This window comes from Gymnoscopelus braueri, assembly GCF_963280865.1.
Source record: "Gymnoscopelus braueri genome assembly, chromosome: 14".
NCBI lineage: Eukaryota > Metazoa > Chordata > Actinopteri > Myctophiformes > Myctophidae > Gymnoscopelus > Gymnoscopelus braueri.
Genome location: NC_137619.1, coordinates 36,764,852 through 36,782,675, shown reverse-complemented (window position 1 = coordinate 36,782,675; position 17,824 = coordinate 36,764,852). Strand labels below are relative to the sequence as shown.

Genomic DNA, 17,824 nt, shown 5'->3' with positions numbered 1-17,824 from the left:
GTGAAAATATAAAAATATGGAAATAACAAGCATTAAGCCATGCATTAATTCGGCATCTTTTAATTAATTAATTAGGCATATTTCTAACAAAATCCAATTATCTTCATCTTAACAAATCCACAACAAACCTACAAATTAATTGTTCAACATTTCATCATGGAAAAGTAGGCCCAACATTGTCCTGATCAATACTGCTCTCTCGATAAAGAGGAAAGCAAGTTGTGAAAACCAGATAGTAAAGAGCAGGTACGAGTAAAGGTGAATTTATGCTCTCTGGGGGGGGGGGGGGGGGGTGTTTGTGTGTGTGTGTGTGTGTGTGTGTGTGTGTGTGTGTGTGTGTGTGTGTGTGTGTGTGTGTGTGTGTGTGTGTGTGTGTGTGTGTGTGTGTGTGTGTGTGTGTGCGCGCGAGCGAGCTCAAGCAGCGTTTGCAGTGAGCACTTTATAGTAGGATAAATGCTTTAGCAGCGTGGTGCTGGCGGAGAGTGCACTCTCCCCTGCTGAAACAGCATTCAGCCTTCGCACTGCCTATTAATGCACGGTCTCTAAAACATTTTAAAGCGTTATTTAGCTATGTTATCATTTTATTAACAAATGTTTATATATTCTTGGTGGTTTTCCACACTCATTGTAGCTCCGCTTATGGTGACTGCGGAACGCAGCTTGATCGATCCTTATCAGCCAGATCCAGATCAGCTGTTGTGGAACAGAGAGAATACCACATCTGGCCAATCCAGTCAGACTTCAAGTTTTGAGTTCACGAGAACTTGATACAGCTTCCCTGAATCCACCCCAGAGTGTAGCAACTCATTTAATTTTAGCTCATCAAAGCTGTGGTCAAATGGTGGCTAGCATGATATGGAGATTGGGTTATAATTAACTCTGCCCCTTTATTCTCCACACAAAGGAGACTTTTATTCTGTGCAGAATGGAACTGACATTGGAATTAAGTTGTTATATAAATACAATAAAAAAAAGAAGAAATAAGAGTGTTAAAAGAACCTTATGCATTCAATCAGCTCTGTATGTCCTCTACTCACAGCATACGGCATGTGTGCGTGTGCGTGTGCGTGTGTGCGTGTGTGTGTGCGTGTGTGTGCGAGAAAGCGCACGCAAGCACGCGTGTGCGCGTGTGCATGTGTGTGTGTGTGTGTGAGTACTGAGAGGGCCTCCTGGACGAGGACATCTGCTGAGCTAATAAACAATAATGTTGACAAATTGTCACTGTCCGATCACTCCACCCGCCCTCATAATCACCTCACTAAATAAGCCATCACAGAGCGGGCAGCGAACATGACTGACGGCCCGCCGAACCAATGGCGGGGGGGAAGGGGGGGTGTGTGGGAGAGTTGGGCTGAAGCCCAGCTGCCTGAGGAGAGGACACAATGATTCATGGTGGGAGGGCGACATGGACAGGGTGGTTAGGGAAATGAGCGGCGCCTCCCACCCAACACGGCCATGCCCTTGGCTGCTCAGAACATGGGCCGACTGGCTGAGGAATAGCTTATGGGTTGGAAAACAGCTTGCTACGTTTGGGTATGGGAAACCAAAGCAGACTACGATCAGAATGTTAATGATGATGGTGATGATGATGATGATGATGATGATGATGATGATGATGATGATGATGATGAGAAGGTGAAGGAGAACGACTTGGGTAGCAGTGATGATGATGATGGCGACAACAATGACGTGATAACTGTATTTTTTACAATCACACTAGCTTTTTCTTTTTTACTCTAAAAACAGACAAACCAAACAATGCAGTATGGCGTGTCTGTTTGCCAACCCAAGGTAAGTGCCCAAACAGTGTGCCAATTCAGACACTCTCTCAGACACATGCACCCCCCCCCCTCCCCACACACACACACACACTTAATTCTGAGAGAGTACACACTGATAAGTGAACAGTTGTGATGACTTGGAGCATACAGACCGATCAGGAGAGATCGTGTGATAATAAAACTACTTCGAGGAAGTCAACCAATATAAGGGATTTTAATTCCAAGCGACCCCCCCCCCCCACTGACAACCTCACAGGATGATGAAATGCCAGGCATCCATAAATTGCCCTGTCAATCACTGCGACCGACAAAACGACGACAAAAATAAATAAAAGAGGGAGGAAAGTCATCCCAGTCATTCCACCATCTGGTTTCATGGGGTGTAAATCACCCGCTTCATTACGATACCAAACCATATCGATTTTTCAGACAACGAGAATATTTGATTCTATATTTGATTCAACTTCACAACGCTTTTTTTGCGGGCACTCACTCAGCTAGCACCTCGCTCAGGCGCTCCTCATGGGGCTCAATTCCCCACCGGTCCTGATGGCGTGCCTGCCTTGTTTGAAGTTTCAATTTAGATTTGTTTTCTGTGTATTTGATGATGTTTTAAATGTTGAGTCTCCATAATTATTATGCGTTATGTGATGTGGACTACATTGAAAATGATGCTAAAGCGGTACCCAGTGCGTTGACCTGTGATGCAAGGGGGTCCCCCTGATCAGGCGTCAGTATGTGACAAGTTGGGAGTGAGAATATGTTTCGGAGGACAGCAGCCAAAGTTACAACTTATATACATGACTCAGGGAAAAAAGAAACCTTGAGAACCTAAGAAAGTTGAAGGAAGTTCAGCATCAACAAGCTCCTGTACGACCGCTTATGGAATTTCCTTTCAAAACAATGTATTTTTGCAGAATAAAAGATCAGAATCCATATTTTAGCTTTGCATCGTTTAGACTGGATCGTTGCCCATGCATTGAATGAATAGATACAGTAGATCCCGACCGAGTGATGGATCGTTACACCCCTACTACCTTCTTCCATACCGTAACCCCCCCCCCCCCCCCACGCACAGCAGCAGTAGGACAGAAAGTGTGTACTAAAATAACAATGAGATATCGATCTATTCCACAAGAACTATTTCATCCAAGATACCAAAACAAGGTGTGTGAGATATACAGAAACCCCTGGTTTCTATGCAGTTTTCTGTGTGTCAGCTATACATCAGACTGTGCTCAGAAGACCAGCACTGGGATTTTCCCTCTCATTGCAGCACTGCTACACATGCATGCATATCCATCTCATCCATCATTTTTTGAGTAGATTTATAAGAGGACAATATCACATACAAAATACTCTTCCAGCCCATTGGATATTATCTCCAGTCTCCACATTGCTGAAGGAGGTATTTCAGACTACTACATAAATAAATATATTTTAGACCAATTTCTGAGCTTCCATTTCCATCAAATATTTTGGAAAATAGTGTGTCCACTCAAGTTTTTGAGTAATTTTAGTCCAGCTTCTGTGCCTTCCACAGCACAGAGACAACACTATTAAAGGTCACCAATGATCTATTGCTTGCCACTGACTCTGGTGACTGCTCAATTTTAAACCTTCTCGATCTTAGCTCTGCTTTTGACACACTTAACCATACTATTTTAACCAACCGCCTAATGGGTTTGGCATCGGGGACTCAGTGCTTGATTGTTTCACTCCTACCTCACTGATAAAAGCTTTTCTGTGGTAATCCTCATCTCTGGCCCACCTTAGTGTACCCCAGGGGTACATTTTGGGTCCATTCAGGTCCATTTATATTCCACTTAAACATAGTGATGTGGGTACTGTGTCTTGTATCTTGTTATGTCTCTCTGATAATATGCGCTGGATATCTCAGAACGTTTTACTCTGTGACCTCTCCTTTGATGGTCAAGTAACAAGGGTTGTACAATCATGGTTCCTCCAGCAGGAAAACACGGTCACAATTAAGCCTTTCTGGCAGACACTGAAAAGGTAATTCATGCTTTTATTTAGTCATGATTACACTACTGTAACTCCCTGTACTCAGGGCTCAGTAAAAAGCTATCTCCGCACTGCAAAAAATCAAAATCTTATGAAGTACATCTGGCTTATTTCTATTCAAAATGCCTCATCACACTTAATATAAGGTACAATCATCTAACCAGTCTTATTTCTGTGAGATATAGGGGCTTGTTTTCATACAGTGTAACTTGAATGTCTTGGTGAGTGATAAAATCTTGAAATTATCTGGTATTGAGTCATGTCTTGGATAAAACAAGCTTTTTTGGCATATCACACATTTTTTAAGGCGTTGTGTTATTTGTAAAAGATGTATCCTCTCATATCAAGACATAGACTTAGTTTATTTCCAGAAAAGACATCTTTATTGGAAAAGTCAGTTTTCTTTCTTCCCCACACAACATTAAGCATGTGCAATGACGTCTGTGAGCTTATACCTAATCGGCATGTACTTTCTATTATTTAATGTCACATAGTAGTATGGCATATAATCAACAAGATTTCCAGGATCAACAAAAATATTGGCTTGAGCCTGGTAAGGAACTTCTACCTCATACACTAAATACTGATCATTCCACCCAACTGTAGAGAGAGGTTGGCATTCAAAACAATACAATGATGAATTTACAATATAAATGTTTTTCATAAGACCAAACTGCATTTTTTTGTTTTGTTGATATTTTGGTGCTACTATATATGACTATGAATTGAATACCAAGGACCTCAATGGAAACTAGACCGCAAGGACTTTTTTGGACGGACCTTTTAGTCAAAGTATTTTAAATGTAATTGTGCTGTTTTACATTTGTTTGCCTAATACAATATTCAATCAATCAATCAATCAAACCACTGATGACTTTCAAAAAATGGTAACTGGTCATGTGGGCACCAAAACCATCTGGACACTAGGGATAACTGGGCACCAAAACCATCTGGGCCCTCTTAGCTGAGACAGAGATGAGACAGGGACCCCCTTAACTGAGAGAGAGATAAAGCAGGGCCCCCTTAGCTGAGAGAGAGATGAAACAGGGACCCCCTTAGTTGTCCACATGTCCCTAGTGCCCAGTTGACCAGGTGCCCACATGTTCCTAGTGCCCACATGTCCCTAGTGCCCAGATGTCTCCACCCCTAAGTGCCCACTCGTGTAGGTGCCCACATGTCCCTAGTGCCCAGATGGTTTTGGTGCCCAGTTGTCCAGCTGCCCAAATGTCCCTAGTGCCCAGTTGTGAAGGTGCCCACATGTCCTTAGTGCCCACTTGTCCCTAGTGCCCAGTTGCCCAAATGCCCACATGTCCCTAGTGCTCAGATGGTAACTGGGCACCAAAACCATCTGGGCCCTCTTAGCTGAGACAGAGATGAGACAGGGACCCCCTTAACTGAGAGAGAGAGAGATAAAGCATGGCCCCCTTAGCTGAGAGAGAGATGAAACAGGGACCCCCTCAGTTGTCCACATGTCCCTAGTGCCCAGTTGACCAGGTGCCCACATGTTCCTAGTGCCCACATGTCCCTAGTGCCCAGATGTCTCCACCCCTAAGTGCCCACTCGTCTAGGTGCCCACATGTCCCTAGTGCCCAGATGGTTTTGGTGCCCAGTTGTCCAGCTGCCCAAATGTCCCTAGTGCCCAGTTGTGAAGGTGCCCACATGTTCTTAGTGCCCACTTGTCCCTAGTGCCCAGTTGCCCAAATGCCCACATGTCCCTAGTGCCCAGTTGTCCAGGTGCCCACAGGTCCCTAGTGTCCACATGTCTCCACCCCTAAGTGCCCACTCGTCCAGGTGCCCACATGTCCCTAGTGCTCAGATGGTTTTGGTGCCCAGTTGTCCCAAAAATATGGTGATATATTATAACTCTATGGGTGCCCTGATGCCCACCTCAGGCCACCTGACTTGTATTCCTTCAACCCTATATACATTTAGGCCATTTGAAAATAGCAGATCTACAAGCTCACAGTGCGGAGCTTGTAGATCTGCTATTTTCAAAAGATTTTGTATACATTTTATACATTTGAAAACTTGTGAAAAGGGAAATTCTGCATAATGACTACTTTTACTTTGGTACATTAAGTACATTGTTATACCAATACTTTTGTACTTTTACTCAAGTAAATTTTGAATTCCAGACTTTTACTTTTAACAGAGTATATCTTTCTACATTGCAGTATTGATACTTTTACTTAAGTAAAAAAAATTAGTCATTTTTTCCACCACTGCCGGTCCATAATATACCAGACTATGTAGGGTATAGTTATATTTCAGTTATCTTATATTTTCATTTTAATTCCACTGCACAAAATGTAGGGAACAAAAACTAATGTTTACGTACACATATGTTATAAACCCCTCATCAATTAAGAAACTATGCGTTTTAAATTGATTCATGAATGAATTAGTGTCACAAATCCCCCCTCCTTTTGGAAATGGTAGCGACCCATGGGCGGCTCCTTTGACGTCAGTTTCACACACACAGCTGTGCGCTGAGCTTGATTACAGCTCCCAGGTGATGATGAGAACACCGTCTTATTTTTCTGCAACTTTATCAAAGTTTACCAACGAACCTGATTTGAAACCACACGTTATTGCTGGTAAGTTACATACAACATTAGATTTTACTTTTGAAGTTGATTACATTAACGGTGAATGTTATTTATGTCTGAAATGCATCTGTTTGTTTGTACACACTAGCAGAATGCAGCCAAGAAGCTGGGCTAAGTGGCTAACCAGCTAGCTGCCATAACAACATGGATGACTTCACTGTGTCGACTTTAAGGGGTAATATGCATGCAAATATTTTTAAACATAATGTCAGATACTTGTGAGCTTGTAAATCTGTAATTTTTTGGCATGTCCATCATATTGTACCTATTCTGATGCTTTTAATGAAGTTTGATTTGTTATAGATGTGAGAAATGACCAGTGGTGGAAAAAGTACTACATTTTTTTACTTAAGTAAAAGCAGTGGTGGAAAGTAACTCAAGTACATTTACTCAAGTACTGTATTTAAGCACAATTCTGAGGTATTTTGAAGTACTTTTATTTGGAGTATTTCCAAATTTCAAAACTTTATTTCTACTCCACTACATCCGAGTCAAATGTTATACTTTTACTCTACTACAATTATTTGAGAACTTTAGTTTCAAGTTACTTTGTAAAACATACCAATTCAGACCTAGATGCTTTGGTTATTTGAAAATAGCCAATCTACAAGCTCACATTTGTGACGCGTTGTGAGCTTGTAGATCTGCTATTTTCAAAGGTTTTTATTCATTTGGAAACTTGTGAAATGGGACATTGTGCATATGCCAAACCCTTTGGATAACTGGAACATGCAGGCTAGTATACAAAAAATAATTGTATTTACTCTCATTAACCTGTCATTTTGTCTAGTGACAAAGTTCTAGTTAAACATTATTTTTATATACCTTTTTTGTAGGGCTATTATTTCGAATTTTATATAGATGGTTAGATATAAAGCCACCTATGTGCTTGTTATTGTATTTATGGATGCAGCAGTAACTCAGAGGGTTACAGACCTGTTAACCTGTGTAACTGTGTACAAATGGACCGGTAAGGGTCCATTTGGTTCCTAATTATCAGTCATTTAGCTGACGACCCCCTGGATCAAATCAGTTTAATTAATATTATAAAAACACTTCTAAAAAATATTAGAATACTTAATAATATTTGCAGCTCCAGTCCCCAGACTCCAGTTGGCCCAGCAACCAGGTGGCAATATTTGATATTGTTTTTATTACCTATTTTCCTATAGCTGCAAGCATCAGTGAGGCAATGATGCGCACCCTGACTCGTTCAGACTTGTGGGATCTTTTACCAGGCCCAGAAAACTTCTTGAGGAGAAGAGCAGTCTGGCAGTCTTCAGGTCATGTTGATGTCGAGGTCAGTTTCTAACAATAACACAGCATTAAGTAGCAACCTATATAAGTCATGATGGCTTATAGAAGTGTTCAGTTGTTAAATTATTTTTAAATGGACTAACTTTAAGTTAACTTTGTTGCATTGGTACTTGTTTAGGCTGTAACACCATTAGGCATTCTCCAAGCCTACCTTTTATTGATTTATTATACCACAAAACTGTTTATTGTTCTGCTTAACAGAGTAATAATGCAAACCATGATCAACAATTGTTAATTCATTTCTCCAATATCCTCTGGTTCAGATATTCATTGGTGTTCGGTTAGCTGGCGCATTAAACATTCTTGTGCTATGTTGTCAGTGCAGTTTAACAACACAGTAAAAAGGAAATGTTGGTTTTGCCAGTACTTCATAATCTTTTATTTTATAGGAATCTGGCCGAGAAGACTCAGGCGGTTCTACTTCTGCTAACAAGTCACCACTGCCACAGACTTCAACACCTGTTGGAGGTTGTCCAGCTGCAAACTACACAACCCCTGAAAAGGTTGTGAAGATATCCATCCCAGGCTACGTATACACAGACAGCAAACTTGAGCACGTCCGAAAACGATACTTTGTGTTGGCGAAGAGGGGTGAAGAGCGGAACTGCGAAATGTCCAAGGACCTCAGATGCCGGCTCATCCGTAACACCATGACCAGTATGATCGCAATCCTGAGGGCAAAGGGGGATGCTGAATCTGACCGATACCCATCACAACCAGAAGTCACAGATATGGCAAAAAGAATAGTCCTGTACTACCCCATGCTGCAGGACCTGAACAATAACACTACATGGGTAAGTGAAATGTATCCAGTTCATGACTACAGTGTTGGCATTTTAAGTGGAGTTTAGACTGCTTTACTTTTGTCTTGTGCAGGTCACTGTGTATGGACAGCTATTCAAACGATTGCAGAACCTGAGATCCCCCCAAAAGATCTTTCCAGATGGGAGACCTTCAAAGAAGCACCGCCCGCAGCCGATGATGCCCCGTCTGGAGCAGCCAACTGACACAGAGGAAATCGATTCTTCGAGTTACTCGACCATCATTCTAGACTGCTCCTCAGAGGAGAATGCGACCCCAGAAAGAGGTGACCTTCAAATTTATATTTACACATTTACCCGTGTAGGGGTTCATATTTTTGTGATGTTTACAGGTCTAATTAACCCATATCACAATTTGGTTTTCATGATGCACTCGTAAAATAAAGTAGAAGGGTTAGTATTGGCAAATGTGCATTCTGCTTTGACTGTTATTAGAGACCTGAATCATCCAATATCATGTGCAGCAACTACTTTACTTTATAATCACTCATTCATATCAAATGTTATGTATTTATTTTATGTTGTGTTTGCATAACACAACCGTGTCTCAGGGGCACGGTGGCGCAGTCGGTAGCGCTGTCGCCTCACAGCTAGAAGGTCCTGGGTTCGATTCCCGCCGGGGACGCTGTGGGCACTGGGGGCGTGTCTTCTCCTCCGCGTCATCAGCGCCCATACCCTAGGTGGGGTTGGCGAAAGGGCCTACTCTGTGTGGAGTTTGCATGTTCTCCCCGTGTCTCCTAGGGTAGTTAATACCCTCACAAAAACATGTAGTAATCCTGGTCACTATACCGCCTCCCCCATGACAGCCGGGGCGCCTGATGGAGGGGAAGGGAACTGGTTGGAATAACGTGTTCCTTCCACGCGCTACGTCCAACCAGGGAAACTCCCCCCTGTCAGGTGACAAGAAGGTCAGTTGGCTCTCATGCCTGAAGGAAGCATGAGCTCGGCCCTGGCCTCCCTACTGTGGGGTGACAGGTGTAATACTGGTGTAGGGCTGGTGTAGTGACCAGGATCACTTAGGAAATTGGCACCGGGTGAAAAAAATGGGTTACAAAAATCGCGGGATAAAAATTTAAGAAAAAAAAAAACACAACCGTGTCTCTCCAGCTCTTTAATAAACAGAACATACATTTAACAGTTGTGTTGCCAATTTTAGGCAATCAGGAGAGGGTACCCATTTCAGCTAGAATTTTATAGTGTCCTAGTTCACACATTTTGTCTCCTCACTACTTTGTGTCATCAATTCCAATTTCACGTGTTTATCCTTTATGAGTTCTCTCTTCTGATTTGATAAAATTGGTATCCCAAACTGAAAATGCATTTTATGTTTAGTAGAGATGGAGAGACAGGAGAACCCTGTTAATGAACAAACACACTATGATTATTATCAGAATATAGAGCTACTTGACTTTAATGATGTATTTTTGTGTCTTCTAGCTAACAAGCCGGCAGACATCGACAGTCCTGATTCCGAGTCCGACAGTCCAGCAACCATGGCCAAGCTCCACAAAACCCTACAGGCAAACCACAAGTCTGTTTCTCAGCTCCAGGATTTGGAATTCAAAGCCAGAAGAGCATTCATCGATTCAGATTCCGTTCGCGATGAGGACAAATACAACAAAATTATAGAGGGATATCCGTGCTTCCATTTCATTGCACATGTAAGTGAAAGGCATAATTCAAAACATCTACCAATGTTTTGCCAATTTCCTCCTAGATGATGCATTCAAACGTGTTTATATATTGAATATTTCATAGGTGATGGAGGAACTTCGCCTCATCCTGGACAAGAATAACATCGACTACATTGATGAACTGAAAGGAAGATGGCACGACTTCTGCCAGAAGCTGCAGTTTTATGGCGTGTCGAAAAAGATGATGAAACCTCCAATGGGAATGACCAAAAGTAAGCACTTGATGTTGGGTGGATATATCACGTTGATGTGCAAGTCTCTATCTCTCTTTTTGTCTTAAATATATATAGAGATATCTATTGTAGATCATTGATTGTGCATTTTTATCTAAGTATAAATGTAATGAATCTTTTCCTCAACAGTTCAACAGGCTCTCATGGTCCTCCGTGCACTGCCATCACTGTTCCCCTCTACGACTGCTGCTCCAAAGAGGCTAGGAGACGCGAGTGAGGCTCTGGTGCATGTCCTGGAGGTGAGCTGTGTACAACATTACAGTATAATATTCACTTGTCAAAAGCAACACAATCTGATGTGTTGAAATAGTTATAGCTGAAGGTCCTGCATATAATATATATAATAATATAATCAGGATTTAGCTGGCTCAGGTTTAACAAATGAAATGATCATTGAAACAAAAGTGCATTACTTGATAGACGGATGTGTGTGTTTTGTGTTAAAGGAAAAAGAAGACCCCAATGTGTACTTGAAGAAGCGTCCTCTATCCTCTCCTGTGCTGATTGTGAGTGAGTCCGGCTTCCTCCTGGCTATAGGAGATGAGCCCATACATACACTCCCAAAATGTGAGGTAGCAGAGGGTGTTTTGTACCTTATGGCCTACTATTATGCCCTACACCTTAGGTACCCCAAGTGTGTAGCCACTCTGCCTTCTGTCATACAAACGGAGGTCCTCATGGACGAAATCCATGAGGGAGACCTCACTCCATCTTACAAGAAATTCATGGCCGATTGGAAAGCTTTCATCGGCCACTAAAGCTTATGGTCAGATGTGGACTGAAGTACCCCCATCCCCATCCTTGCTATAATCCACAGCCTAGATAGTATTCTAGGCTGCAATCCACAGCCTTAAATTCTATGTAGCCTTGTTAGCCGAGCAGTACATGTTCAATACCGAACCGTTTAATTTGAATGTTATTACACTGCACTTTATATTGAGGAATGTGTTATATTAACCAGCTGTTTGTGTTAAAGCAATAACTTTATTTTGAATCTTAAAATATCAGGGTAGAGGAAATATTGGTAGAGGTTTGGATTGTGTAGTTACCTTGCCATGATGCAACTCCAAAGGTAGGCAAGAAATCAAAAATGATTGGTCCATTGCCTCATTGGCTTACATTGTATAGTGAAACAGCTCTCAAAGTCACTCTTTTGGCACGTAAACAAACGCAAACAAAGCTGATTAAGACAAAATGGAACATCATAAAACCCAGTACTGTTTTTTTCCCCTTTTTTTTTTATAAAACTATTTTTATGAGGAACAAAACCTGGACTGGATCCGCATCCGGATCTTCAAATAGTAAAATCAAGTGGAAGTTGAAATCTTAAATTTAAAAAGGAAAAACATGGGTTTTGTGATGTTCTATAATGTCTGAATCAGCTGTTTGTGTACGGGCTAAAGGAGAGACTTTGAGAGCTGTTTCACTGTACAATGTAAGTCAATGAGGAGCATATTGATCAATTTCTAATGACTATTTTGGATTTCTTGTCCACCTTGGAGTTGTATCATGCCAAGGCAACCCTACCTTGTGTTCTTGCCCTTTTAAAGAAATGCCCTATTTGAATGTGAAAATATACAGTAAGCACTTTGTACGTGTTTTGAGGGACATGACATTGGTCATATGTTCAGGTATGACCTCAATGTTATACACATTTGACATGTTCTGCGATTTTCAATATTGTGTGTACATGTATTTATTTTAATTCAGTACACTGTGAGCCAAAAAGTATTGAAAGCATCTAATGCCAGTGCAATATTATTTTATGTTTTCTTTTTTATGTTGTGAATGGCCTCAGTCCAGTCAATGGTTGGAGGGAAGGGTGAATGGTGCTCCAGTCAGACACACTGTATGTATACTGTGAAGTTGCCATGTGATGCTGCACGTACTGTATTTTATATAAGGTATACATAGAAAATAAATTGTATTTCTTTAATGCAAGACTTGTTTTAATTATTTCAGTCTTATTTGAAGTAGGTGATGGGTCTTATATCTAGAACAAAATCACTTTTGTAGAGCTTAGAATAAGATGCATACGCTTGAATTGAAATGAATAGGCTTGCCAAACTGGGTGATGGGTCTTATATCTAGAACAATATCACTTTTGTAGAGCTTAGAATAAGATGCATATGCTTGATTTGAAATGAATAGGCTTGCCAAACAGGACAAAATGTCTTATTATGACACAAAAAGCATTTCCTAATATTAGTAACAATTGTTTAATTTGAGTATTTCCAGCTAACTTCAAGAAATATTTGATCTATTATATAACTTAATATTAGTTAATATAGCTCACAATTAGTTTTTCCTACTAATTCCAAGATGTATTTTTATCTTGAAAGCCCACATATCACATCTTATTTCAAGACATCTTGACAAGCTAAAGTATACTAGTTCCATTGGCAGATTAGATTGCTTATTTCAATCAAAATACACTTGTATTACATTTTTTTTTTCTTATTTTTAGATGGCCATTTTTTGCAGTGCGATCTGGTGCAAAATTCAGCTGCTAGACTTTTAATCAAGTCTAAGAGACAAGACCACATTACATCCACCCTTGCTTCTTTTCATTGGTTGCCTTGAATTAAATTAAATTAAATTAAATATTTTACTGATGACATTTAAAGCCCTACAAGGCCAGGCTGCTGGTAAAATTTTACATATGCTGGTCTCGTATGAGCCTCATATCCTCAGATAGGGCCCTCTTGGTTGTTCCTAAATCTCGCCTCATTACCTGGGGCAAACGGGCTTTAGCGGCCTAGACACCAAAGCCTCAAACTTTCCTTCTAGAGGATCTAAAGGCTAGCGAAGTGAGTGTCATCTTTTAAATGACTTCTGAAAAGATACTTTTATGTCAACAATTTTTACTTATCTTTTTTTACAAATTTTATGTTGTTACTGATTTCATGTCATTGTTCTTGTAATTTCTCGTTTTTGTAAAGTACTTTGTAACCTTGTTTAAAAAAAAGAGCTACAAAAATAAGGTGTATTATTATTATTACTATTATTTTCATCATCATCATCTTCCTATTTGACATTTTTAAATACTTTCGTTGTTTAGTTGTTCTTTTCTACATCTACGTGTGACTAACCCACACGGGACACCACACATTACTGAGCAGTAAACACAGTTGACACAAGTGCCGTGAAAAGACAGCTTAACTTTCTTCAAACCCACCAGGCGCAGCACACACATCAGACGTGACACACTGACACACCATGTTACACTGGAGACTCACCGACAGCTGCGTTCTCGTAGATGAGAAGGTAGGACTGGAAGAAATAGTTCTGGAAGCGCGGCGGCTGATTGGAGGCTGTGACAAATGGAACAGAGGAAGAAAGGTGGATCACATTACAATAGGTCACAATACGCAGAATTAAAAAAATAGATTTAAATGTAAAACCCATGACGGTAACACTTGCTATGCATCCCATGTCTATAATGCATTATGAAGATACTTATAAGGCATTATAATCTGCTTATAATTGCATAGGTTTTTTGTAGGCGTATAATTATACAGTAAACTCATAAATAATTATGCTTTATAACGATAATCATAACACATTATGAAGCATTTTATAGCAACTTATAAGGTCAATTATAATAATATTTCATAAATGCTGGACTCTCACAGGATCTTCGATCCATTGTGAGCGTATAGAAGATGAAAAGTTGAAAGTCGACTGGTTAGTCGCGGGGGGTCCGAGTCGACTGCGTGTCTCTTAGTCGAATCTAGTCGGATTATTATTTTTTTTCTACACCTGCAACCACACGTAACTTCCACTTTATTCTTCTTATTCCTCGTCTTTGTATTGGTATTGTTTGTGTTGGAGCGCCTCAGTGCGGCTGCAGAGTTCATGTGCAACCTCTTCCAGAGAGAGATAGACACTAGAAACTCTGCTGGAGACACAAAACAAACTGTGTAGACGTGGCCCTTTGAAATAAAATGTATTTTGGCCCTAAAAAAAGAAAAGAAAAAAAAAAAAAAAGGGGGGGGGTTTAATTATTATTTTATATTAGTCGACTGCCAGTCGACTATTGGCAATTAGTCGCCAATTAGATTCGACTAAACAAATCCTTAGTCAGGGACAGGCCTACTTGCGACCCATAAAAATTGGTCCGCGACCAATATGAACCACTATAAGAAGTGTTCCCCTGATGAGCATCAAGGTCCTTAAAGTCCTTACACAGCCAGAGCATTTTATTTGTGCGATTAATTCACTCGAAAGTATATATTGTTTGTGTCATGAGTACAACCACACAAAGAACGAGAATATTTTGCATCAAGGACGATTTTTTAACCATGAAAGAGGGCATCAACCTCTATGAATAACAATAAGGCATCAACTATTGTGCATAATTTGATGCGAAGAATTTGCGACCATAATTTTTATATGATGTATTTTTGACTTGCTCCCGGCCACTTAAGAACTTTTAGCCTTGTCTTTGCTTTTCACTTTGATGCAGAAACCGTACTGTCGGACTTCCCACAACCACACTTTCTGATATGAACAATAAAGCCATCACATGTTTAGCACTCACAATAGCAAATGACACTGATCATCCCCTACATCGTCACTTCAGACTCATGCCACCTGGACAAAGATACAGAACTTTGAAATGGGAAAAAGTTTGTTTTGGGCGGAGTTCTTTGTTATTCTCTTTGTTATTCTTTGTTTCTGCTATGTTGTAGCTATGTTCTAGCAGACCACGTCTCCAATTTCCAACACATTTAGCCAAAAAAATCGATCATGGCGGTAGCCTTTGGATCGTGTACGTTTCATTGTTCAGTATACATTTGTATTTGTTCTTTGTCCATATTTTTGCTCAGTAGCGCACTACTCTATCGTGACGCAAATTACGTCGCCGTCATTTTATCGCCGTCATTTTAGATCGGAAGGGCTCTTACACGCACAGTGCGTGCGTGCGCGGAGAGACACGCTGATCACTGAACAACAACACCACAAGTTAAAGTACATTAGTTCAAGAATTAGTTGAGAAACGGTGTCGGTGCCATGACAAGACGGAGCTCGAGCGTGTGTGTGTGTGTGTGTGTGTGTGTGTGTGTGTGTGTGTGTGTGTGTGTGTGTGTGTGTGTGTGTGTGTGTGTGTGTGTGTGTGTGTGTGTGTGTGTGTGTGTGTGTGTGTGTGTGTGTGTGGGGGTGTGTGTGTGTGTGTGTGTGTGTGTGATCGTGCGTGCGTGTGATCGCGCGTGTGTATGATCACGCTCGCGCGTGTGTGTTTGTGGGTTACAACTATGATAATTATAATAAAACTATGATCCTGGGCAAAATAAATGATGTAAGTGATCAGTAATTATGAAGTATTATGATACTTTATAATGCTTTACACATTTAGGATTTAATAACCGTGGAGTGGAGTCCACAAAAACAGTTAAAACCAATGGCAAGATTTTAAACAAGTATGATTGTCCTTGTGAAAATAGTGTTTATCTAACTTGTTGAAAAGTTGACATTTAGGAGATAAAAAGTAGAAGCCCTTCTGAAGCCATAGTACAAAAAAAAGTTTGGAAAAAGAGGCCAGCAGGATACAAGCTGTTTTGTTTGAATGACCAAGCTGATGTGCTTTGATCAGCCAGGCGGTGTGACTGGGGAGGTAAGAGGCCACCGTGTTTGAAGTGTGTGTGTGTGTGTGTGTGTGTGTGTGTGTGTGTGTGTGTGTGTGTGTGTGTGAGTGAGAGAGAGAGAGTCTGCGTGTGTGCGTGCATGAGCATGCATTTGTGTGTGTGTGTTTGATAGAATCACTCCCTTTGAACATGGGAGCGTCTTCTTGTTTTCTCGCACAGTCATTTGCTCGCCCATGCAGAGGAAGGTACTGGCTCCTCTCTTTATCACATGCTCTGAACAACGAGCGGCGCGCTTCATGGTTGTGGTGGGGGGGCTAACAACAAGCTCCTTTCCGCATCCGAGGGCTAATTACTCTGAGGTGTCGCATCACGAATGAGGATTACACTAACCCCCCCCCCCGCCATCATCGCCCCATTCCCACGATATGATACGATCCTCCCTTCCTTTTACTGGATCAGGGAGGTAGAGCTAAAAGCGGAGCACAGGGTCAGTGTGCTAATGGGTTAGAGACAGGAATGAGGAGAGAGAGAGAGAGAGAGAGAGAGAGAGAGATATTCAGGTGCAGGAAATGTAATACTAGCGAGAGGAGGCGAACGAGATGTGTGAGCAAGGATGGGATGCGACGGGGAGGGCGGGGGGAGCAGCTGAATGTATCTGAAGCGAAAAGCCCTTGATAAACTCATTGAGGTTGATGGAAAAAGGTTGTGACATTCACTTAATAACTTTTCACCGCTGCTCCTTGCACTGTGTGTGATTGGAGGTGTCTCCTGCCTGTCTCACTGTGACTTCCAACAGCGCAGCGTCACAACTCTATCTCTCTTTATCTCTCGTTCTCTCTTCTTAGTCTTATATAGACACACACACACATAGCAAGTCTTTTAAAGTGGTTCCCCTGGCTTTACGGAAGCATCAGACAAGACGAGTTGAAGACAAGAAGGGAGGGATGACGGAATGACAGGTTAAAAATGTGGACAAAGAAAGGAGAATATAGGCTAAAAGTAAACAAATATATATTTGTATAAGTATATACCACACACAAATATATATTTGTATAAGTACACACACACACACCCACCCACCCACCCACCCACCCACCCACACACACACACACACACACACACACACACACACACACACACACACACACACACACACACACACACACACACACACACACACACACACACACACACACACACACACACACACACACAGCGATTTTAATTATTGCAACACAGGATTAAGAAGTAAATCTGTAACGGTTGTGTGATGCAAGTTGGAACAGCGTTTCATCACCGGCATGAATTCACAGTTTAGACAGTCAGATGTCAGACAGAGGACACCCATCTCTATCTTATCTCCTCTAGCCCATTAAGACCTGAAGCCGATTCTACAACATGTCTCCTAAATCGCAACAGTATTCTGAAAAACGTATGTTTCTATATCAGTGGTGCTCAATCTTTTTCATGTCAAGGACCCCCAAAACTATATGTATTTGGCCACGGACCCCCCATCTCAAAATATTTCGTTCCAGGGGGTCCCGGAAGCAAAGATTTGAGTTAAAAATGATCGCTTTAAAAAAATATATATATTCAAAGATTTGCACACATTTTCAAGATTTTTCAAAAATAGCAAGCTCATAGCTGAGTGCCGCGCTATGAGCTTGTATATCAGCTATTTTTGAATAGCCAAAGTGTAAAATAATGCTTTTTAGCTCAAATCTAAAAAATGACACGGATGCGTTTCAGGTCTCAA

At 41.1% G+C, this 17,824-nt stretch overlaps 2 protein-coding genes across 3 annotated transcripts in view; one reads left to right on the top strand and one right to left on the bottom strand.

Moving 5' to 3' along the window:
* The window catches only part of cdh23 (cadherin-related 23), a 317,500-nt gene that overhangs the window by 280,920 nt on the left and 18,756 nt on the right, over positions 1-17,824 (bottom strand). The window contains exon 3 of the mRNA XM_080448675.1: positions 13,720-13,794. Coding sequence (XP_080304801.1) covers positions 13,720-13,794 — 75 coding nt within the window. The remainder of the gene's footprint in view (positions 1-13,719; positions 13,795-17,824) is intronic.
* LOC308100358 (uncharacterized protein) lies at positions 6,296-12,325 on the top strand. Of its 2 annotated transcripts, none has more exons than XM_080449379.1 (9): positions 6,296-6,403; positions 6,504-6,590; positions 7,588-7,715; positions 8,122-8,526; positions 8,609-8,819; positions 9,991-10,214; positions 10,312-10,459; positions 10,610-10,719; positions 10,927-12,325. In XM_080449379.1, exons 2-9 carry the CDS (start codon positions 6,560-6,562, stop codon positions 11,236-11,238), a joined length of 1,569 nt encoding a protein of 522 aa, XP_080305505.1. In that variant the 5' UTR covers positions 6,296-6,403; positions 6,504-6,559; the 3' UTR covers positions 11,239-12,325. The 2 variants fall into 2 exon arrangements, with proteins under 2 accessions (XP_080305505.1, XP_080305506.1); XM_080449380.1 differs by having other exon boundaries at positions 6,330-6,403; positions 6,507-6,590.

Bases quoted from the DNA above. Each gene is read 5' to 3' on its own strand.
- LOC308100358 (XM_080449379.1), top strand. From the start codon at position 6,560: ATGGATGACTTCACTGTGTCGACTTTAAGGG. The intron at 8,527-8,608 runs GTAAGTGAAATG...TGTCTTGTGCAG, and splicing joins TGAACAATAACACTACATGG to GTCACTGTGTATGGACAGCT. The intron at 10,720-10,926 runs GTGAGCTGTGTA...TTTGTGTTAAAG, and splicing joins CTCTGGTGCATGTCCTGGAG to GAAAAAGAAGACCCCAATGT.